Source organism: Seriola lalandi, unplaced genomic scaffold (genome assembly GCF_002814215.2).
Source record: "Seriola lalandi dorsalis isolate HSWRI2012SDOR001 ecotype SW California unplaced genomic scaffold, Sedor1 jcf7180002054872, whole genome shotgun sequence".
Classification (NCBI taxonomy): Eukaryota; Metazoa; Chordata; class Actinopteri; order Carangiformes; family Carangidae; genus Seriola; species Seriola lalandi.
The window spans coordinates 707,528-730,887 of record NW_019525425.1 but is presented as its reverse complement, the minus strand read 5'-3'; the positions used below and the strand labels follow the sequence as shown (position 1 = coordinate 730,887).

General features: G+C 39.3%; 1 protein-coding gene and 1 long non-coding RNA gene across 2 annotated transcripts; one reads left to right on the top strand and one right to left on the bottom strand.

Moving 5' to 3' along the window:
* Positions 1-3,352: 3,352 nt before the first annotated feature.
* Positions 3,353-6,807, bottom strand: LOC147817868 (uncharacterized). The gene is made up of 3 exons (XR_015438591.1): positions 6,735-6,807; positions 5,071-5,176; positions 3,353-4,335 (listed from the first exon to the last, which is right to left on the bottom strand). It is a non-coding gene; the product is annotated as an uncharacterized LOC147817868 (long non-coding RNA).
* A 2,496-nt stretch (positions 6,808-9,303) lies between these two features.
* Positions 9,304-23,242, top strand: LOC111671189 (mitochondrial calcium uniporter dominant negative subunit beta). The gene is made up of 8 exons (XM_023428225.2): positions 9,304-9,426; positions 19,481-19,550; positions 19,638-19,805; positions 21,251-21,355; positions 21,512-21,672; positions 21,833-22,036; positions 22,353-22,469; positions 22,957-23,242. The coding sequence occupies exons 1-8, from the start codon at positions 9,319-9,321 to the stop codon at positions 23,032-23,034; spliced, it is 1,011 nt and encodes a 336-aa protein (XP_023283993.1). The 5' UTR covers positions 9,304-9,318; the 3' UTR covers positions 23,035-23,242.
* Positions 23,243-23,360: the final 118 nt, after the last annotated feature.

Sequence of the window (23,360 nt, the reverse complement as noted above, 5' to 3'; positions counted from 1 at the left end):
ATAAGGACCACAGAAGGATTTAACTGAAGAAGAGGAGCAGAGGATGCTTTGATGTACTCTTAGTTTAAGTGAAGTGTACGATGATGTCTACAAAAATACATGCAGTGTATACACCGAGCGCGGGTAGACAGATTTCTCTCTGCTGGCCCTTCCTCTCTGGTCCCAAACCACCACAGCATGAAACACAGTCTGTATGCTCCGTGGTAGCAGGAGACTTGTATGGACCTTGTCGACAGCTTCAGATGAACCATTCCCCAAAGAAACACAAACTGGGGAGATTTTTTTTTTTTTTCTCGCAAACTTGTTTTTTTCCCCCAAACCCAGAAATTTCCCCCAACCAAAAAAAAAAATCTAAACTTTTAAAAGCCTGGGTTCAGAGTTGCTTTGATTTTTGATATATTGCTCAGCTTAAAAGAGATTTAGCAACTAGGCAATGCTCAGAAGACGAGTATTGCCCAAGCGACTCGACACAGTGCCAATGTTTGAGTCAGAGGAAGACTCTGAGAAATAGAAAGGGAAGAAAAAAAAAAAAAAAAAAATCGACAGAGCGAATGATTTTGTTACTTGTTATGGAACAGTCAGCATTTTCAATTTAATGTCAAATCTTAAACATTGGCTTCAGTTTGATGAGGTATTCAGCCAGAGGCAACACAACGTCTCAAATCTAACCTTTTCATATTTTATGTATTGTTGCATATTAGTTAGTAAGCAGTGAGCAACACCAGCTGGCCAGTGGGTTTAGGACCAGGATGATTGCTCCTCAGTGCTAATATACAGTAAGCAGCTTCAGAAAACCATCAAGCAGGCACTTTCTTGAGAAAACATTCTTTGGCACAGTGTGACTGCTATGATTCCCTCTCTGCTGTGCTATTTGTATTTGTTTAGGGTGTTAATGAAAGGTTGCATGAATAATTTAACATAAACAAAACATGTCATTTCAAATTAACAGCAGCGTGGCAAACGCATAAAGCAGCCCCGCTGCATGTGGTGCAGGTTCTGGTGATCTGATACTGACCTCTACTGGACTGCTCTGCTGCTAAATGCAGGGGTGTTACCAAACCAAATCAGCATTCATCAGAAACACCACCATATGATAGTCCTTCAACTATAAATTCATTACAATCTCAGTTACTTCAATCAATTACTTTCTAATTTTATTCATATGGATTTTATATCAGTAAATGACACTTGTATAACAATTTTACATGTAACCATGCCCACCTTCATCTTTATATTACAGCTCACCACTAGTGACAGCTCACTACTAGACTTTTTAAACCAATGCCAATATTTGAGAATTTAAAAAATGATATTGATTTAGTGTATAATATTCATATTGTTTCATATAAGAACATAACACAAACAACTATTTTTGTTAAGATCTCTTAACTTTGTTTATCATTAGCTTTTACAGTTGAAATATGAATTTTTGTTTCTATAAAACTGTCTCTCAACATATTTAACATTTCTGTATTGCCGTTTCTTCTCCATGCAATACATCTACAATAATTTAATATTGGCATGTAGCTCTACTTTATAATCACATTTTTATTCACTAATTAGACTCAACAATGTCTTTGTGCCCAGTGTGTTTACCAATTGGGCTGCAACTAACAGTAATTTTACTTATCAATGAATCTACTGCTTATTTTCTTGATTGATATATATGTTGATCTGTCTATAAAATGTGAGAAAATAATAGTTTCCCAGAGCCCAATATGTCGTTGTCAACAGTATAAAAAGATTTTCCATTTACAATGATGTAAAACAGAGAAACACAGCCGCTCCTCACATTTGAGGAATCAGCAAATGTACGGTATCTTTATCTTGGAAAAGATAATTATTTAATTAGCAAAAATAGTTGCTGATTATTCTCTGTCAAATGAAAAGATTAATTGATCAACTAATTGTTTCAGCTCTACTCAAATATTCATGTAAGAGTTGATGAACACTCAGCAGCCTAAGAGCTTTTTCAATTAGATGGGATGTCAGTTAAATATTGAAAACTGATGTATTTACCTGCTCTCCTATAATTTACATATAAAATAGGCAAAGAGTGAGAATGTTAATGTTTTTAGTATGCTTTGTGAGAATTAAGCCTCTACTTCTAATAATAATGAATTTTATTGATTCATTCCCCTCTCTTGCTTTCAGCCACACACACACACACACACACACACACACACACACACACACACACACACACACACACACACACACCCACACCCAGCAGCACTGCCACCCCACTCGGCTCAATTAACACTGCGGGTCCAAGGGTGTGAATTATTTAGCAATGAATTATTAATAAATAATAACAAAGGGGCTCGGGGGAGACGCGGCCCGGTCAATTAGGAGAGAAGGGAAAAGTGAAAGCAAGCAGTGGGGGGGTTGGAGGCAGGGGATCTGCAGCTGATCTGATCTGCGCCTCATCATTATCGCCGCCCGTCAGACACAATTACCTCAGCTGCTCGCTCCCCGGCACTTCAAACAACAGCCCGTCCCTCTGCCTCTGACAGCTCTCTACTTTCTACTACCTCTGCTCAGCCAACACACACACACACACACACACACACACACACACACACACACACACACACACACACACACACACACACGCTTGGATGTTAATCATATATTGTAAGGTGCCAAAGAAAAACACTTGCTTATGATTGGCAGGTGTCTGAATAAAATCTTACGTCAGAACACCTCAAACTCACGGCAGCTCAGGTTGATAGCTAAACTACTGTTCTAGGTCAGCAAGAAAGATAGAGTGACGGTAACAAGTGTTTATTCCTGCTGTGAAGTTTGACAACATTGAATCAAAGGGGATTTGATTGACACTGACCAACAGAAAAATACAAATTCAAAGTAAAAACAGGTCTATAACAAAGCCATCTGATAAATTACAAATAGAAAATACTTGTGTGCAACTTTATTAGGACACACCTCGATCATTAGTGCAGCCAACTGGTTCATAAGTCACATAATTAGTATGTTTAGTTGGGTCTCAGTCAGTCGCAGTATATGTATGTAAAACAAAGGAATAAAACATGAATACTTCCAAGGAGGGGAGTGATCCCCTTTATAGGCACTGTACATTAAACTGCAGCTAAATATACCAACAACACTTGTGCCTCACCCTGTTTTACACCAATTAACTCCCAGCGGTGAAACAAACCTAACTAGGCATTACAAACAATTAATAAAAACAACACAAAGTAGATGGCAGGATCCAAATACTGCAGAAGAAGTCCTGTACACGTTAGAGAGGCATCCAGTAACTCTGAATACACAATCCACAGTGACAGACTACAGATAATATATATTTGAAGTGAAAGCTTATACAGCCTTTTTTTGGATTTTGTCTTTTCCTTCTGTCTAATTAACTCAAATGGATTTGACGTGGATCATTTATAATTTCCAACAAACCTTTGATATTCAGTCTGCAGATATCAAAAATTAAGGGTTAACTTGTCTCTAAGCCTGAGTTCCTCTGTGTATAGGACAGTCTCTCAACACAGCAATTTAGATTTGATGTGATATTAACACAGACCTGCAGGAAACGTTTGAGTATTTCCCTTTTTTAATGGTATCAATTAACTACAAACTGAGTTGTTTTGAAAATATATCACCCTTTCTATAGCTTATGTAATTGACCTCATCATTTGAAACTGTCTTCATGTTGCTGAAGATGCTAAATATATTTTGAACGTGAGGACAGTGTGTGATCTCAACGAAACCATACAGCTTTACACAGACTTGAATCCACCTGGTATTTAAGACATTGTCACGTCTCTTTTAATTTATTGCTTCTTGGACTGAACGTTTTCAGAGCACCTGCATGTTTCATACCACAAGATGGTGCCAAATATCCAAAAGGTGAGAAAAGTGCTGTTCTTTAACCCTTTCTATTTATTTAATCAGTAAGAATTCAACAAGGTATTCTATGCTTATGTAGATTTTATTTTAATAAAGAAGATAAATACTGTTGCTTTTTTTTTTTTACTTTATCTGTAGGAGTTTGGTTGTGAATATAGTGTTTATTTTTTGTGGTGGTATTGATTGTGTGTTATGATTTTGTAATACTAATCCAAGAGCTCCAGGGGGCAGCCTAATCTCAAATTCAAGATGGTTCATGAGGGCACCATTTAAAACAAGTGTTTTACTAACTTGACAGTGTAAGGATTGTGCAATCAATAATTTAGGACTCTTGAATTGAAATAAAGCAAAACAAAACTCACTGATCAAGTCGTCTCACTCTGCTGTTTTGTTCTGTCGATGCCAGCAACAATGGAGTTGAGTAGTTTCTCTAAATCCATATTACTGCTGTAATACCTGCAATATAGAGCAGCAGAATAAATAATATACTCAGAGAATATCAGGAAAATTACAACAAATCCATCCTATAGCGTAGTATATCTATCATCTGGAAGTTTGAAAGAAGTGTTTGGTTTTAATTCCCAACGTTAATTCTTTTCAAGAATTAAAAACTTAATGAGAAAAATACACAAAGGGTCAAGAGCATTTTATATATAAGACTTTTGTAATGACAAATATGGAATTACTGCAGTGAAGTTATCACTTTGCTATTCAATAATTAACAGGCAGACAAAACCCTGCGCAATCAGATTTCATTATTAAAGTGCAGCTTCTCTCAGTGGCCTAAAGCACACTAGCCAACTCATTAGAAAAAGAAGCTTGGCACATACTTCCCATAAATAACTGCTTTCAGCAGGAGAGCTAAATGCAGTCTTAATCAGTCAGCTTGTGGCCAGTATGAAAGGATAAATCTAGCAGCAGGGTGACGGATAATGGCTGATCAGGAATAAGGCAACAGTAACTGGGCAGAAGATTGCACTGGAGTGTCTCAAATAAAGCTGGTAAGTGATGACTGGCACTCATTACAGTAATACAGTAATAAACCATTTAGTAATACCATAATTTTATTGTGTTCACCAATGACGCAACATTTTCTTTTCACAGTTTCTCTGTAACATGTTGAATAAATGTACATTTAGAAAATACAAGAAAGGGTTGGTTTCAAAAAGGAAAAAAAGACAACCTCCTTACCAAGACCATATTGATTGCATCCAGCCTTTCTGTCATCTCTCTCTCTCATCTTCTCTCTGGGAGTATTGATGACTTTCACCAAGCTCACAGGTTTCATTGCACTGTTCTGCAGGATAGATAAGAAAAAGCATAAGGAAAGGAAGCCAGACAAATGAACAAATGCTTTTATGAATGGGGGCCTGACTCCTGTGTATCTAATAGGTTTTAGTAAAACAGGGGTTTTTTTAGACTGGGAGGATCAGATCAGAGAGTGAAATAATGTCTCCCTTTTGACCAGACCATGCCCTTTTCGTAACCTTATGAGGATTAACACAATCACTGCAGTTTTTTCCCATTACAAGATACCTTATTAACAACAGATTTTATTGCAGTATATTGTTTGTATGATGAAAAGCTACACAAACGCTCCCCAAAGTAGAGACATGTTTTTTGGGAAGTGTTCTCAAAGCATTTGTTTAGTTTTGTTGGGCTTGAAGATCTGTAGGTTAAAAAAACAGATACAACGTTGTCTACTGCACTCAGTTATACAGATCACATTAACCAGACTCAGCTTGCCAAGTGTGTAAGCTTATCTATATTATGCTTAAATATTAATGAACAGATTGCAGTTACCACAATCAGTGGTATTTGGTATGTGATTTTCCAGATTGGCACTTGGACTGGTCATTCTTCAGAATGAGAGCCATGAGCAATTTACTCCTTTACTGACCACACAGATGAGGATTCATTGATTCATTTGAAGGCGAAGAACTCATAAGCCCATATCAAGGAACCAGGCATCAATTAGACTGATTAAAAATAATGATGCATGCACAGATGCTCTATGGCAATAAACATAAATGTACATGTATTTCAATTACAACTAATTGTGTTCTCCCAATTCTCCCTTTGTTCTCTGTCTCTCATACAAACACCTACAACAAATAGAGCACAAATAGAAAGGGACTTTTACATATTTCTCAGTCAAATATTTAGTTATGCAAAAAAAATAATTTATTTAACCTTCCCACACACATAGAGCAACTTTACCAAATGAAATCATTATTTATTATGTTAATCAAGTATGGTGAGGTCAGTCTAGTTCTTCCCAAGCCATCCAGGTCCAAGGTCCAAGGTCCAAGGTCATGAGGGGGAGAATTAACTTTCCTTATTATCTTATCTAAGACGGTATGACTCATGTCATTGTTTTCAGCCGCACCAAAATCATATCCAACATCAAATAACACTTTCAGAATTGAGTGATACAACCAAAAACCTTAAGAAATGTAACTTCATTGTCTAAGAGAGCGCTCCAGAGTTTTTCATTTGAAGAGCCCCAAACAGTTACACTTAACAGACCCACATACAAAACATTGCTTGTTTGGGTTCAGTCCCGAGCTGAAGAACTGCTTATATAATGTGAAAAGTTGAAAGACGGGCGTGTAATCGGAAAATACATTCTTGTCATTCTCTCATTCGGAAATTAAAAATAATCTCAAGTAAACTCAAGCTTTCAGAGTCATACTAACCATGATTATCTTTGTCAACAATGCATTACTGCCCAACTATACTAGAGTGTTGGGCAGTAATGCATTATTGAGTAAAAGTAGTGAGTTACAGTGCGTTATTACTTTTTCAGTCACAAGTCCAACATTTTTGGAGTGTTGGCATGTTTGCTGTCTTACCAGGAGTTGGATGGGGGGGTTGACATAAGTTTCGTCTTGCATCTACTGGTCCAGTCAGCTTGGCACAGGGGCTGAGGAAAGCACAATGTAAAGAGAAATGTCACTAATTGCATCTGCTCCTGCATAATATGTAAAGATATCTCATTATTTTTTCAATAAGTAATGTGTAATTGTCAACATTTTTCAAGTAATTTACATAAAAATGTTTGTGAAACACCAACTTTGGACATTTCATTCAAATAAAGATGCTTATAGAGCAAATATTGAATATGCAAACATAACTAAAGGCAGGCTAACTTCCCGCCACTTGGGGGCAGTGGAAACAAGTTATGAATCCAACATAACACAGAGCACAGGCTTACACTCACTGTGCACTTTATTAGGAACACCTGTACACCTGCTTATTCATGCAATTATTCAATCAGATAATCGTGTGGCAACAGTGCAATACATAAAATCATGCAGATACAGGTCAGGGGCTTCAGTTAATGTTCAAATCAAACATCAGAATGGGGGAAAATATGTGTTCTCAGTGACTTTGATTGTTGGTTCCAGACAGGCTGGTTTGAGTATTTCTGAAACTGCTAATCACCTGGGACAACAGTCACACAACACTCTAGAGTTTTTACTCAAAAAAACAAAAAACATCCAGTGATTGACAGTTCTATGGACGGAAACGCCTTGTTGATGACAGAGGTCAGAAGAGAATGGCCAGACTGATTGGAGCTGACAGAAAGGCTGCAATAACTCAGAGAACTACTCTTTACAACTGTGGTGAGCAGAGGAACATTTCAGAATGCACAACACGTCAAACCTTGAGACAGATGGACTAAAACAGCAGAAGGCCACGCATGGCTCGACTCCTGTCAGCCAAGACAAGAAATCTGCAGTGGACACAGGCTCACCATAACAGGTCCGCTGAAGACTGCAAAACCCTGCCTGATCTGATTTCTGCTGAGGTACGCAGATGGTAGGGTTAAAACTTGGTGTCAGTATGAACCCAACCTGCCTTGTGATAACAGCCCAGGCTGGTGGTGGCTGTTTAATGGTATGGGGAATCTTTTCTTGGCACACTTAATACCAATGAATAATCATTTGAGCATATCTGAGTGTTGTTGCTGACCATGTGCATCTCTTTATGGCCACAACTGACCATCTTTTAATGGTTACTTCCGGCACGATAATGCACCATATCACAAAGCAAAAGTCATCTCAAACTGGTTACATGAACACCAGATCTGAACCCAGTAGAGCACCTTGGTGGGAGAACAGGAGATCCACAGCAGGAATGTGCAGCAGACAAATCTGCACAAATGATGCGATTCAATCATGTCAACGTGGAGCAGAATGTTTCCAACTTTGGCTATTTGAGAGCAAAGGGAGGCTAAAGAGCTCGCTGAGTGTATTATCACATTTTAAATTGATATGGCAAACATGTTAGCAACAGTTTTTTTATTTACACATTCAACAGTTATGGTGTAATGTTAGCTTTCAGCTGGGGTCCTGTTTCTGGCCACCTGACAAAAATAAGTCCAATATTCACTCTGCTAGTTGCTAACTGTGTCTGTCTGCTGTGGTAGCCAAAGTGGGTTTTTAGGGCTTTTACTAACAACACTATGAGAGTGGTGAGAGTGAACCAAAACAGTAATTTTGTGGCCATAGAGCTACATTAATTAATCTAAATTACCCCTTTCACACTGTGACATTGTTTTCAAGTTGTCATCTGATACATTGTTTTTGTAAAAGATTGCTTATAGCCTCCTTAATCTGAACACCTCTACCTGAAATCCAAGATGGCGGAGATGATTTCCTGTTCATTGGAGTGCTGCTCAGTGCTTCCACCAAGGGCTGGAAGCTGTATAACACAGCAGTCTATGCTAACTGCTAACAGTGTTTTAACACAGTTCTCAGACCATTTTATTTTCGGCTTTTACAACACAGCAAATTTACCTATCTTGAAAAATAAACTGAGATTAAGACAAACCACAGGTAGATTTGTGAGTGACATGCGCAAAAGGTCCAGAACGTTAAAGTCCAGCAGGACCCCTGAAGGGTCTGAGTCTTATTTTATTAACTACTCTTCTAATGCATGTGTGCTGGCGCTTTGAAGTTTGCAACAAGTATTCACGTGCTAATAAACGAGTTGAAAACAGGACCCAGCTAAGTAAAACCTACTTACCAGCTGCTGTTTTACCGACTGGCACACCTTTAGCCAGCTAATCTCTTAGGTCAGGAGGGGGTGGGGGTGTGTGATTTCGGAACGGTGCCAGTTTACGTTCTCTTGGTTGGGATGGCACATACTGTTCAGTTCCCTGCTGGCTGATTCATGCAAAACAGAGAGAGAAAAAAAAGGGGAGGGGGGCAAAGGAAGCGGATTCGGATGTTGTTAGGAGGGAATGGAATGCAGCTCAGGCTGGGCTGTGCCTCCCTCTGTCCCGTAGCTATCACCACATCTGTTGTTATTTACACATACAGCAGCCCGTTTTCAACCGGAACACCGGTCTCTGGTACGCTGTTTGTGGAAGTATCTCTACCCGGTATGTCCGAACAACACAGCCGGGCTGACGACGGGCAACGGCTGACGATGGCTTCGGTGCGGATGGTCGGCAAAGTTGCGGCGAGACTTTTGGGAAGTCTTAAGCCTCTTCACTGCGGTCTCAAAACTACTCGTCCGGCTACATTTCTTCAACAGGTAAATGAATCATTTAACTAAGTAATTTAATTCGGCGTAGAGTTTCGACACCACTGTGCAACTATTTAAGTCTGTTGGGCTTTTGATGATCTGGCTTCCTGCTTTTAGAAGAAAACAGTCGGTTTGAGTCGCTAACTTCAATCATATAAGCTGCTCTTAAATTGATTGCTTTTTTCGGCTTTTTAGGCAACATGCCGTGTTTGTTTTACTGCCTAAAATCAGATGTAAACTTAAGAGAAAAAAAGATCAATCTTTCACTTTCTTTTTGGTGGAGGTTTTTATAACTGGAGTAAGGCAGCTCTCGCTTCTGCTTCTGTCTGTCACTCTAGCTCTCCACCTTTGTGTCCTGTAATTTCCATTCACTACCAACAAAACATATACAGAAAATATATAATAAATTATTAAATTGCATTACAGCACCTAGCTCTGCAGGGGTTTATGTTGCCTGCTGACGTCTAAACGACTGTCCAAGTCAATCAGCCTTGAAAAGTGTTCATTACTGAACATTATCTCGTCACTAAGGCAGCGCTCATTGAATTACTCTTATGAGAAAGCTCTTCAGTCGTACTCTTCAGTAAGAGACATCACTAACATCTCCATACTCTGCAGCCCCCAGTGTGTGCAGCATAGACGTCATCTTACTTTATCATGTGTCAGTATTGAGCATCATCAGGTGCTTCCCTGTATGTAGAGCTCATTACAAATCATAAGGTGCAAAAGTCAAAGATACAAGGCACCAAATCATCACATGCAATCAGTTGTAAAAAGTGAAGGAGGGAAATGCTGCATAAAGTTAAAACCCACATGCATTCCATGTTTATCACCCATTGCAAGGAATTGCAGAGGTCAGCTGAGTCGTGAGCATGCAGATCTCAACTGGACACCTCAAATCTCTGACAGTGCAGGGAGAAAGGGGCTAAATGCCATGAAAGTCTCCATACTGAGTGAAAATTGATGTACAGTTTCTTGAATTGAAAAAAAAAAACAAAAAAAACAAACAAACATTATGTTGGTTTGGCAAGCTGCCATGACTCACCTCTGCATGCAAGAATGACTAAGATGAGTTCTATTTTTAGACTGGACCGTATATAAAACAGGAGCTGCAGTTTGCCTCTTTCTCAAATGGCATAAGGATTCCTATAGCCACCAAGAGACCAGCAAACCCCATTTAGCCCTCTATGGGTGAAGACACACCAAATGGTTAAGGCTATAGTCTTAGCAAAATGTGAGTAGATAGCAGATAAGTGGATTATGCTGAAGGAGTACTTAGATATGGATAATTTGGATAATGGATAATGATATGGATAATTTGATGACGTTTTACTGCAGTGAAACCTTGTCAGCATTGAAGCTGCTCACAGATTCTGTTCTGTGTGATTGTGATGGAAAGCATTATTTCGGGGTTATTTCCCCCCCCCCCCCTTTTATTAGACACAAAACAGTATAGAGGTGATATGTAACTAGGGTCCCTGCAACCACATGGTCTGCATCTTTCACCCCTAGGCCTCCACAACCTACAGGTTGGCTGGAGTGTTTGATAATCAAACAGACAGATTTTAGCCGGAATATCAATTTAAATCTCAAACAATCTGACTCAGTGGTGTGCAGTTTCAGAATCCATGTAGAAATGTATCAAAAAGCTGTTGTCAACTCAGTACTGTACAAGCTGGGAGAGCAATGATGTGGCTGCACTACAGGTTGTTTAAAATTGTGCAACACCTGTAATAAGACCGACATTGAGAAGACAGAACACTCCTGCATAGAATCAGAAAAATCAGTTTTCAAATTCCAGGGAGCAAATTGTCAGTTTTGTATGAGAATGTTTCTGATAAGGTGTAGAAATAAAGTGATTTCATTTTATTTATATGGCAGTTGATGAAATATACAGGGGTCACCCCAAAGGTTGTGGAAGATGAAATGAATTTTTGACCGTAAATATCTGGTTGACTTGCAAATCCTTGCTAAATCCCTGCTTCGAAAACTGCTCATAACAGCAACTATAGTGCAGTTTCAGCAGACATGACTTGAGTAGTGAGTAGATGTTAGCTTAAGCTGTTGACAATTCAGATACAATCTGTTGTGGGCAGCTAGGGTCATTGTCATATTTATGTTATATTTCTATTATACATTGTAAAAAAAAAAAAAAAAAAAAAAGCCGTTACCCACTAAGAGTCCACAGGAGACAAATTACTTTAAGATCTGCTTTAATTTTTGCACCGCCTCCAGCAAAGTATTGTGCCTAGAGGGAGTTTGGATTTTATGCCAGTAAGTGAAGGTGCTGTCAGATAATATGTTTCTCTTCAATAGACAATACTGTAATACTATACAGGTAAATATTATATGAGGGAGCTTGAAATACCACTAAGCAAATTAGCATATTTGACTGGCCTGCGGGATTCTCAATGCAGATGAGTGATACTGAGTTTTCTCTGCAGCGACTGTCTGTTGTTCATTGCCTGTATTACCAGTAACACATACAAGGAACTGTATGACCTTTTGGGAAATACATTTGTTTGCAGTTTCTTTCCTGAGTGAGATGAGAAGATCAATATCGGTTTTCTCTCCGAGCATGCAGTATTGAAAGGTTCAGGAGGCTAAACGGGATGAAGAGGAGTAAACTGCCACTGTAGGTCCATCGAAAGAGAAACACATAACTTTCAGTATGTCCAACACCTTATTTTCACAGCCTGTCCTGTGTAGTGAGCTAATAGATCAAATGAGATATGGAGGTTTTAGAAGAACTTATGAATTGGAGCTGTCTAACGTGAGATTAAAAGCCCTAGTGGGGTTGCCAGGTCTGTGCACGGCAGTAACTCTGCTCTGTGATTCTTGGATTTGTTGGAGACTACCTGGCTAACTGCTGTTACAAGACACCACAATGAGAAAGGACTGGAAATATTGCAATGCATATTTTTTTTCACTTTTCACAGAACAGTAGTCGAAACCACTTCTAGTTTTTGTGCTTAGTAGGTTAACAACACTCCCAACATACTGTACCTTTTTAGTAAGTAAGTAAGCAAGTTATATATTGAAGTGCATCACTTCATGTATTTCAAAATATATAACTTTGTTCCTCTATGCGTGGTGTGAAAACACTGCTTGTGACAAACAAAACACGCTCAAGCAGGGTTTCAGCATTCAGGAAGAAACTGTTTTGTCATTATTGTCTATCTTTACACATTTATCGTTGGGGTTTTGAGTGTGCTGAAATAATGTAATCATACGCCTGTAATAGAGACAAATGCTTTCTGTTCCACAGAAACTTTAAACCCCAAAACGTTAGCACAGCTGAGGAAGGCCTCACTTTGTCACCGAACGGGGTGACGTTTTTATCTGACTGCAGGCTCCATCTGCTGCCTTGCATCTTTCATCGTACGGACCGACATGGCACTGTTAAGATGGAGGAGGTTTCATTCCAGCAGGCCAGACAGCTCGTTTCTCAGTGTCAGGACAGGTCATGCCAGCAGTAGAGGCTGTTCTTTATTAGGGCAGCATCCACAGAAATAGAATGGGACTGGTAGAAGCACGTGAACATCACCCTGAGGGAGTCTCTCAGACTTGTGTTTCAGTAGATATCAAGGTCTACTTGAGCTGTGGACCAGCGCTGCTTAGCAGAGCTATAGTGTGAGAAATACAGTAGCTGAGTTTTAAACCCCATTTATACCTGGTATTAACTGGTACACCTGGTGGTTAAGATGAAGATCATTTCTGACATCTATATCTAGATAAGACATCTGATATCTAGTTAGTAAGTAAGTAAGCAAGTTATATAATGTGGTCGATATTCTGTCTTGTCAACAATATATAGTGGATACACTGTACATCGGACCAATAATGTGTGAATCCTACAAATTAAGCCTTATCAGTTACACCCATATGGCTGCATGATATTTAAACAACAGCTGAAGCCTTTGGCAAAGGAAAATAATGGGGGTGAGAATGATTAGTCTGCTGCAACAGAGTCTGTGGTAACAATCCCCAAATAATTTTAGCACTGCACGGTGTGGTAAGAGTATTGAAAGTCATAACATGTTCATAAGACAAAGGAATCCAGATAATCTAACAGTGAACAAGTGAAAGAATTTCCAATCCCTTTTAAATTCTTTTTTAAATCTTTTCTTACCGAGTGTGTTTTTTTTTGTTGTTTTTTTTTTGTTGTTTTTTTTTATATAAATAAGTTCAAGGTAGTTCTCAATCCAACAACAGACTAGTTACCTTGTGTGCTTCTCGTCCTGGTGTGCCCTTGTGATGAAGCATTTCCTGGTGTTGTGTAACCTAAAGGGGAACTATTATTCACTCAAGCTGGCAGAGGCAATGTTTTTTTGTGGCAGCTTTGCATTTTAGTTCAGGATGGAAAGTTGTTTTTAGTTTTTTTTGGAAGAGTTGTTTGTGCTCCTCCAAATCTGGCTGTTCTGAACCTTTGCAAACACACATTCCTTAATCCATTCAGCTCCTTCATTGTGTTGTGCTGGGATTCAGGGTAAAGCACTGCAATTAGGGTTGATCAGTGGTATTAAAATGGTCATATTCCCATGTAGGGTATAAATAAATAGATAAATAAATAAAGTCCTGCCTCTGCAGAAGTTCTTTCAAACAGACGGTTACCGTCTTCACATGGCAGAGGAACTATTTGGAGAGCTGTCAGAAACGTAGAGCCTCTGCTTGAAGAAAAGCCAACTTCACATTCCTATTGTGCATTAAAGAGATTAAATCTTTGTTTTGTTTTTTTATACATCAGTGAATTATAATTTTTCATTTTGACACTTTTTTTTTATAGTTTGATTTTCGGTGGTACCGAACATGTTATCTGTCGTCCTGTCGTCATCAGTATCTCACTCTTTTTTCCCTTCGTCCTCCTAACCCGGCCAGGTTATTAACTTGATAACAGAAAAACAAAATGCTTCAATGCAAATCATTTTCATGATAAGAATACTGGCTGTTCTCAGTCAGTCAATTTCACTTCTTGGCAGCCTTCGATTTTCACCCCAGCCTTTAGGCCGTTTATCACACGCATACATTTTCCTTTCCTTCTGTTTCAAGTCAACCCTGCAAGATACTGGCATCCTGTTATGATTACCTGCATTTATGCGGAAAAAAGTCACTTTCCCTTTGCTTAGTGGTATCCAACCTGTGGTGAGTTGGAGGAAATACCCGTAGGAAGTCGAGCAACATGTGATGACAAGTCTGCAACAGGCCATAGCTCAGTTGTGACAGGATTCATAATGGAGTGACCTGCTGGGAGACTGCAGGGAAAATGAGGCTGCTTTTCACCATGATAACCGTGATCATTGCTCCAGCAGACTTTACTGCAGAAGAGGGAGATGAGGGTGTGTCACCCCTCCGCTTTCACACCCCATGTTCTCTCTCTCCTCTCTCCAAGTTCCCTGTTGGCGTGGCATAAAATAAGTCAGATCAAGGGGTAAATATACTTTCAGCTGATTGCTTCGAGAACGAACAGTTGGAGGAAATTATTTGGTGCTGAGGAGCAGGTGCGCAGCGTTGTTCCCTGCAGCTCAAAATTGACTCCCAAAATGTGTGAAGGACAATGGAGAGACAGTGACAGCCCTGCACTCTGGATAGCGATTAGCCGTGTAATTGGAAAGTGTGTTTAGTTTTGATAAGCAGACAAATATTCATTTGAGTAGCCAGCGGTGACGTTCGTTATCATGTAGAGCAGAACAGCCCACTCCTCTCTGCAGGCTATACGTCTTGTGACATGACGAGGGTGTGATTGCCTGTTACTCATATATTTGCAGTGTCTGCGCTCGTTCAGGCATTACAGTGTTTTATGTGTTTAATAATCTATGGGTGTGTCTGTCTTTTTCCATGAGAATTGCCCCAATGAAACATTACATTATTCATGCAACACTGAGATTGGAAATTTCCTCTTTTGTTAGTACTTCTACAGTAATGGATAGCCCTCCAACAGGGACAGAGCTGACCTTTCTTGCTTTTGGTTGCAAGCCTTATTATCTGTCTACCACACGCTTTACATGTGTAAACAAAAGAAAGAAAGAAAAAAGACTAATCAACATGTAATTAAATTGCAATTAAAATTCAGGGCAAATAAGAGCATGAACTGTAATTTATCATGAATTCAAATGAATGTAAGTCATGCAATAGTTTCAGTATCACTATATCAGCTTTTTCCTTCACAGTCTTCCATATTGCATCATCCATAAAGCATTACATTACTTTTTCTAGATTTTGGCCAGTACCTGCGTTTATAAATGTTAGGAAACAAATGTGACAAAAAGATTTTTAACAATATTTCTCCTTTCATTTAACCAACCTACTATGCTATTTCTAGCCATGTAAGCAACAGGTTGATCCTTAACAATATTCAAGGTCCTCAGAGGATGAAGCCTAATTTTGTGATCCCCTGAGTTTTTCTCTTGCGCCATTATGAATTACTGTAATTGTGAACATGTTAGCATGCTAATGTTAACATTTAGCTCAAAGTACTGCTGTGTCTTAATAGGTACAGCCTCACAGAGCAGCTAATATAGCTTTAGACTGTCTTGTTAATACCAAAGGATTGTCTGTACTGTTGGCCGGTGGGTTCTAGGCATTTACAGCAGCAGTCCCCATTATTCCCACAAGGCACGAAAAAGCATTACTGCACTCGCTCCCTATGTTTCTGTCATTAAGTGTAATGAGGCTGGCAAGCTCATCTGCTGTTTTTCAGTAGTCTGTTTCAAAAGAAAAATTGGTGGTCTCCGTTTTTAGCTTCTACCCTAGAGGTCTGTCACATGACACTCATCCCCTTAAATATATATAAATAGTTTTTACTATAAAAGTAAAACATTGTTGCTGTGATGTGTAAGAGCATTTTACAGAACAGAGGTAGAACATGTAGGTGAGAGAAGTAAAAGTGTGAGTATTTATCCTACAGACAGTAATAACACAGGGCCAGGAGCATGGCTTTGGAAATTGACTATTAATCATCACACAGCTCTCAAGCTACATTATCTGTCACAGTAGCCACGTCCTGTTGATTTAGAATGGGCTTGGTATATGTGCACAAAGCATATAAACTGCCTGGAGGCACTCAGCTGTTGAATTGACTCACTAATCTTACTCTCTTCACACACACACACACACACACTCACATACCCTCCCAGTCAGTAGAGACAAGAGACAAATAGTCTGGCTTCGCCCTTGATGTTTTCACATTAGCAGGGCACCAATCAATGTGCAATGTGAGTGCAAATGTTGCTATAATACTACCTTGACATGAAATGCTAATGAGAGTGACATGGTATACACATTTTATTTCCTTGTGTTGTCATATGTGTTGGCAGTCAGCGCCTGCATCACTCAGTTTAAAGAAGAAGCTATGGCTGCGCCTGTAGGGGCGGAATTTAAAATGCAGTTCCAGGCTGTTTAACATGGTAATGTGCTTGCTGTCAGTGGTTAATTATGAGCACTCACAGAATAATATACCATTTATATTATGACAGTTTTATCTTTAATTCTCTATGTGTATTAGGCCAGTGCGTCCCAGCCTTTTTGGCTTGTGACACCTTATAACGGTGACATGATAGATTATGGCCTCAGTCGAGACGTGACTTGTGAGCAGTTCAACCAAAGGGTGATTTTTGTTTTTGTCTCTTCTGTTGCATTAAAATATTTTTAGAGGCCTTTTCATTTACAATATTGTATAAAAAAAAAAATAGAGAAAAGTTAAAAAATATATTTGTCAATCTTATTTGTGACCTTTCAGAAAGATCTTGGGACCCTCTGAGGGAATCACTGTATAAGGCCATTGTAGTTGCAAATCAATAGGTGGGACTGCTTTATGGTACTGTGGATTTATTTTTTTGCATAATATTTGCATCAATGCAATGAAACACATGAACTGTCAGGTATGTAGTTGTAGGGATTAGCCAGAAGCAATCTTTCAATTGCTTCTTTATTACATATAGGCTATAGGATAACATTACGGGATTTTAACCATATCGCCCACTCTATACAGTTCTGTGTATATCACAACTAAAAGCTTTTTAAAATCAGAATATAAATGCTTTTTTTTTTAGCTTTTGTGGTTTCAGATGGCATTCCTCACTCTTTTTATTTGATAGGGTTATTCACTAATTTAAGTTGCCATAAAGTTGGGGGTCTCACAAGATACAGATTATAAAAGTATCATCAAAATTGAAGCAGCATAGGCTGATAGCTTGACTTTTGTATGACTCAAGCTCCAGAAACACTGGTCTCTACAATTTCACTATTGCAGGTGAATGGCATTTTTTATGAGAACCTAACTGCCTCCTAAACACTCTCCTCTTTCAAACACCACAGCATCAGTTTGTATCACCAGCTTTCTGCTAGATATTTTAAGCCCAAAGCGCAAACTGAGATGACAGCACCAGGGTTTTTTTTTTTCCCAGACTTTGGAAAGGTCCACCCAGAGCCACAGAAAAAAACTTTAACAGTGAGAAGATGATGAGTACTTCATGAGAAGTACTCATGACAAATAAACAGCACTTCATGTGTAAAAAAATCTGTGGCGTGCCCCTTCAAATATCGATGTACATTCACATGGATCATCTACAAAAAAAAATCCTCTTCTACACTCTCCATGGAGAGCTGGTGTGCTCATGTGTAGGTGGTGAAGCTCTGTGAGTGCTTTCAGCTGAATAATAACATCTGGAGATCTCACACAAGCCGAGCAGCTCAAATTTGTCTCACTGGGATCGTTTTGTTCGTCTCTTTTTGGAATATGCAGTATTCATAAAAATCAAGACAAAACAGTTTTACAACAGACCTAGTTGTTCAAATTTACTTGTAATCCTCAGGTAACATGTGGTGTCTTTTTTTTTTTTTTACGGTGCATAAGCCCTTATAATGTTTCACCTTCTGGCTCTAGCCACTGGATCGCTGTTGCATCTTTGTGGTCCAGCTTATGACTGAGACAAAACCCTCAAGTCACGTGGACAGTTACTCATTGGTGTATGTGAATGTTGGTTTTCATGTTGAACCCCCCACTCCTAAGCAGTGGAGTGTGAAGGACTGCGTATCTGGCTCTTGCTCCACCACTGTGCCTTCAGGCGTGACTGCTTTCTCGGCCCATAAAAACGGGCGGCTCCCTTGTTCCTGTTTAATGTGATATCGATTGAACAGATTCCCAGCTGGAGGACGAAGGGGTGGGAGAGACTGGCTGCCACATCGTTGATTGTCAGTTGGACAAAGATGTATGCAAGTGGGACCCCTCTGACTCTCAGCTAAATAAGAAATACTGTGGAGGAATCTGTGCGCCACCACAGGGGTGTGGCTAGTGTGGAGAGCTTTTCGTAGAAAAACTGGAGCATGGAATATTGTGAGTCATTACTCTGCTATGACTAGGCCTAACATGTCTACAGTAAAATGTGTGGCCCTAATGCTAAAATGGCTGCTTTGTATCACATCCCAGTGGCTTTAAATATTGAGTAGAAATATGAGTCTGCATGAAAACTATAAGGACGAGGCCTCAGAAATGCCAAGCACAGGACACAGTCCTGCTGACTAGAATAATGAAGTGTTCCCTGTGGATGCACTCTCCATTATCAGGAGTGTGGGAGAGACTTGAAGTCTTACAGAGTGATAGTACTTTGTATAGAGAGGCACAGTGGCATTTCATTAAGCATGAAATACCGTAGCCTAAATTTAAATGAAAAATCCTGCATCAGCAAATGAGCCGGTTAAATCTGCACAATCGCAATCAGCTGATCAAGTTTCACGCTGTTTACTAAGGGAGGGTAAAGCATTTCAACAGGCAGCGACTGCAATAGACGACTTCATATTAGCGTAAAAGCACTCTCAGAGCAGAGCCAAAGAACAGACAACTCAATTGATGCTGCCTTTTGGCAGCCTGTTTTGAAGTGGATGGGTTTTTTTCAGATCCTCTTTTTCAGGAAGCTTTGTATCTATTTACTCTCCTTTGTCTGCCGACACAAGTGTTTACCAAGGGAGGGGTGTACTTTTTAACACACAGAACAAACTGAATAAGCTGTTAAAAAAACTGTTGACTACCATATGTCATCTTTCTTTCCTTCTATCTTTCTCTTTTTAGGCTCAACAGAGGTGGCCTCTGCTTGGAAATTGTCAGGCTCTTTTCTACAGTACCCTCCCGCCCTCCAGTGGTAATATACTGTTACTACCTCCACATGAAAATAAACTGCTATATGTCACAACCCTCTGAAAGTAGATTCCCTGTTTTTGTGTTGCAGATGTGTCTTTGAAGTACAAATATGGCCGTTTGGTTCTGGAGGTCCCGTTGCCATCTAGGAATGAGAAGTGTCTGTTCTTCCTCAGACCCATGTTGATGAGTGTAGGAGACCTGATCACAGATCTGCAGAGAGAGGACCCTGGAGTTACCGCTTCTGTTTTCTCCAAGGGTATGACACAGCATGTGTTAGCTATGCGCAAACTGAGTCGACCACATTCTTCAGGTGTTGTCGGTCTGGTTTGACCGTGTTTTTTGGGGGGTTTTTTTTGTTGCAGCCCTGGTTTGGCAAGTTGTGTGTAAGCGCTGAAAGCTGCACACAGTAATTTGGCAGGATGCCTGCTGGATATAATTTCATAAATCATTAACTCATTTTCTAGATTGATTTGCAAGATTGTTTAAAAATCCAACCACAAGATTTTAAAGGGTTAATTAGCAATATACTAATACTAATATAATTTTACTTGTACTTTACTTGAGTATTTCCATTTTATAAGGAAAGTATTGCACTTTTTACTCCACTGCATTTGTTTTAGATACAAGTTACTTTGCAGATTCACATTATTAATACAACAAATCAACTAAGAAATTATGATGCATTATTATGGATTAAACTACCTAGCAGTATATGAAGTAGTTGAAATTAGCCCCACGTCTACCAGCTGCAACATTATAGCGATCATGTACACATTAATGTATCAGTAATTATAATCCATTAAAATAATATTAACTATCCTGAAATGGGCCATTCTGCATAATGAGTAGTTTTACTTTTGCTACTGTAAGTATATTTTGATGTTGTGCTTTTTAACCTCAGAACAGTTATGGGAAAAGTAACTTGCATTGCCAGTATGTTGGTTCATTTGTAGCACAATAGATCAGTGCTTCCCAACTATGGCTTGTGACCCTTTAAAATGATGCTGTTTACTTGTCACCGACAATGCACAAGTTATGGCCCTAACAGGCAACGTCACTGATTTTACACATTTAAGTCTATATTGTTAGGGAATACTGCTTCATATGCGAAATTCATTGTATAAAGCCTTTTGTGACTGGAACTTGAAAAATGATAAATTGCCTCAAATGTTGAGTCAGCGTTAGTCAGGACTGAGGACTACAAGTTTGAAAATGAAAAGAAAAAAAAATCTGGGGTTGTTGAGTTAGAAAGAGGTGACATCTGTATCAGACCTTTGTAGCTCGCTCTTTGTCTGTGCTTATGGCTTAAGACTACATTAACTGCTATCCATATAACACCTTTGACAAGGAAGAAGAATGCATGGAATAAAAAAGATGACATCAGGCAAAGTTATAGGAGTACAGTGCTAAATTGGTGGAGTAGGTCAGATGTAGATGGCACACAACAAGTTTGGTTTTGCAGTGATGAGTAACTTTGTTTCAGCTGTAAATTAGACTTCCTGTGTGGCAGTTTCTGTCTGAGGTTTATATAGTATATGCAGGATTGATCTGTTTAGCATTTCATTATATTCTATATGCATTTTCTGTCTCTGTTTTGTGTTTTTATTGTGTTTATTTGGGCAGTTTGTAAGAAAAGAGATGAAGTTATATGATTAAAGAATGATAAAAGAACTCAGTTGGATGTTCGTCTTCTTTTGACAGAGGGAGATCGTGTTGCCAACACCACGCTGATAGATGCTCTGCTGGACAAGGACTTCCAGCTCGTCATCAACGATGCAGTCTATGACGTCCAGTCGCCTGAAAAGGGTATAAACACATTTCTCTCCAGCCATAAATTACCCTCATTTTGCCTTCCTCTCAGTTACACTTAGTCCTGCTGATAAATAGTAGGTATTATCTCTCCAGGTATGACTCATCTCACTTTCCCATCCTCCATCCACCTTGTTGTGCCCTCTGTTGCAGTGTGTACGTCAAGTGAGCACGCCATGGAGCTGGAGGACATGAAGCATGTTGTGCATCTGCTACACACAGCACTCCACCTGCCTGAACACCACCTGCTGAAAGAGAGGGAGCTGCTGGAGAAACTGGACAACCTCAAACAGGAACTTTCACCTCTAGAAAAGGTACTTGATGTGTTATAGCTGGTTGATTCTGTTTTTTTTTACTGATTTTTTCAGTACAGTATGGGAAGTGACGGATGGCATTTCTTACCTGTTAGTTTTTTCTGCACAGGCTTCTGTGAATTAGCCAGTAACGTGTCGTCCTTGTATTATTTCCTGACAGATGAAGGCACAGCTGTCCCATACAGCAGAGTTCCAGTCATCCAAGGTTCTCTGGACCGGCATGGCCCTGTTATCTGTGCAGGGTGGTGCTCTGGCCTGGCTCACTTGGTGGGTCTATTCATGGGATGTAATGGAGCCCGTCACTTACTTCATCACCTACGCCACCAGCATTGGAGCCTTTTCCTATTACGTCCTTACCAAACAGGCAAGTCTAAGGGACATTTAACCCACGTCAGTTCTGTTCTTTTACAGTTAAGGGAATAGTTCGGCATTGTAGGAAATACACTTATTTCTCGCCAAGAGTGGGATGAGAAGATTGATGCCAGTCTCACATATAAGCATACTTTTAAATATGAAACAGCCAGAAGGCAAAATTCATAAACATGAGATGGTATCAATCATCTCATCTATTTCACAAAATGTCAAACTATTTCTTAAACATACTGTCAGTTAAACCTGAAGTCATGCATATATTTTTTCTCCCCGCATTAACAGCATAACTACTTTATTCTTTCTTTCAGGATTATTTGTACCCAGATGCTAAAGACAGACAGTTCCTGCGTTACTTTTATAAGGGGGCCATTAAGAAGAAATTCAATGTGAACAAATACAATGAACTGAAGGATGAACTGGCTCAGGTTGGTTGATTTGTTCAGTTTTTATAACCTCACAATGGCTTAATCCTTGGCTACAGGTAGAGACCTCGCTAACATGTTCTGGACACATATATGCTATAAGTTTAACAACTATTTCCAGAATTTAAATCAAATAACATGTAAATTGCCTAATGTAACAGCTTTATACATTAGCAAACAAAACTAAGAGTTACCAGTCATACTAGCAGGTCTGTGAGGCTGAACCTAGGCACAGCAGCACTTTGAGCTAAATGCTAATATCAGAATGTTAACACTGATGTTCAGCAGGTGTAATGTGAAGAATGTTCACCATCTTAGTTTAGCGTAGTGACATGCTAACATAATAATTGTTTAAGAAAATTGCATCACTCATTTATTCATTGTTTCAAGGGGCTACAACAGTTATGATCCCTGCGTCTTCTTAAAATCCCACAGAAAATCGTTGGTGTTTGTTCGTGTTCTGTGTGTGACTGTGTTTTCTGTGCGTCAGGTGGAGGAGGACCTGAGACGTCTGAAATATCCAACTCAAATGCAGCTGCCACTTGAACAGATCCAGCAAAAGCCATGAACGAAGCCAAGCCACGACGAGGCGTCACTCACACTAACACACTTCCAGAGCAAAAACATTTCTTTGCTTTTTTTTGATAATGGCCCCTTTTCAACGAGGAATCCATATCACTCTGTGTTTTTGTTTACAATCTTGATAATGATTCCAATTATATCTTTGAAAAATATACAAACTCTGAGGTCTATTGAAATAAAAAGTATTTCCTCAACACTGGGAGCTCCTTTTGTCTGCGCAATGTCTTTTTATGGAAATCTCAAAGATGTTTTGATGCCAGTAGATAGATAATAACCATGTTCTCTTAGAAGATGGAGATTTGACCAAAACAA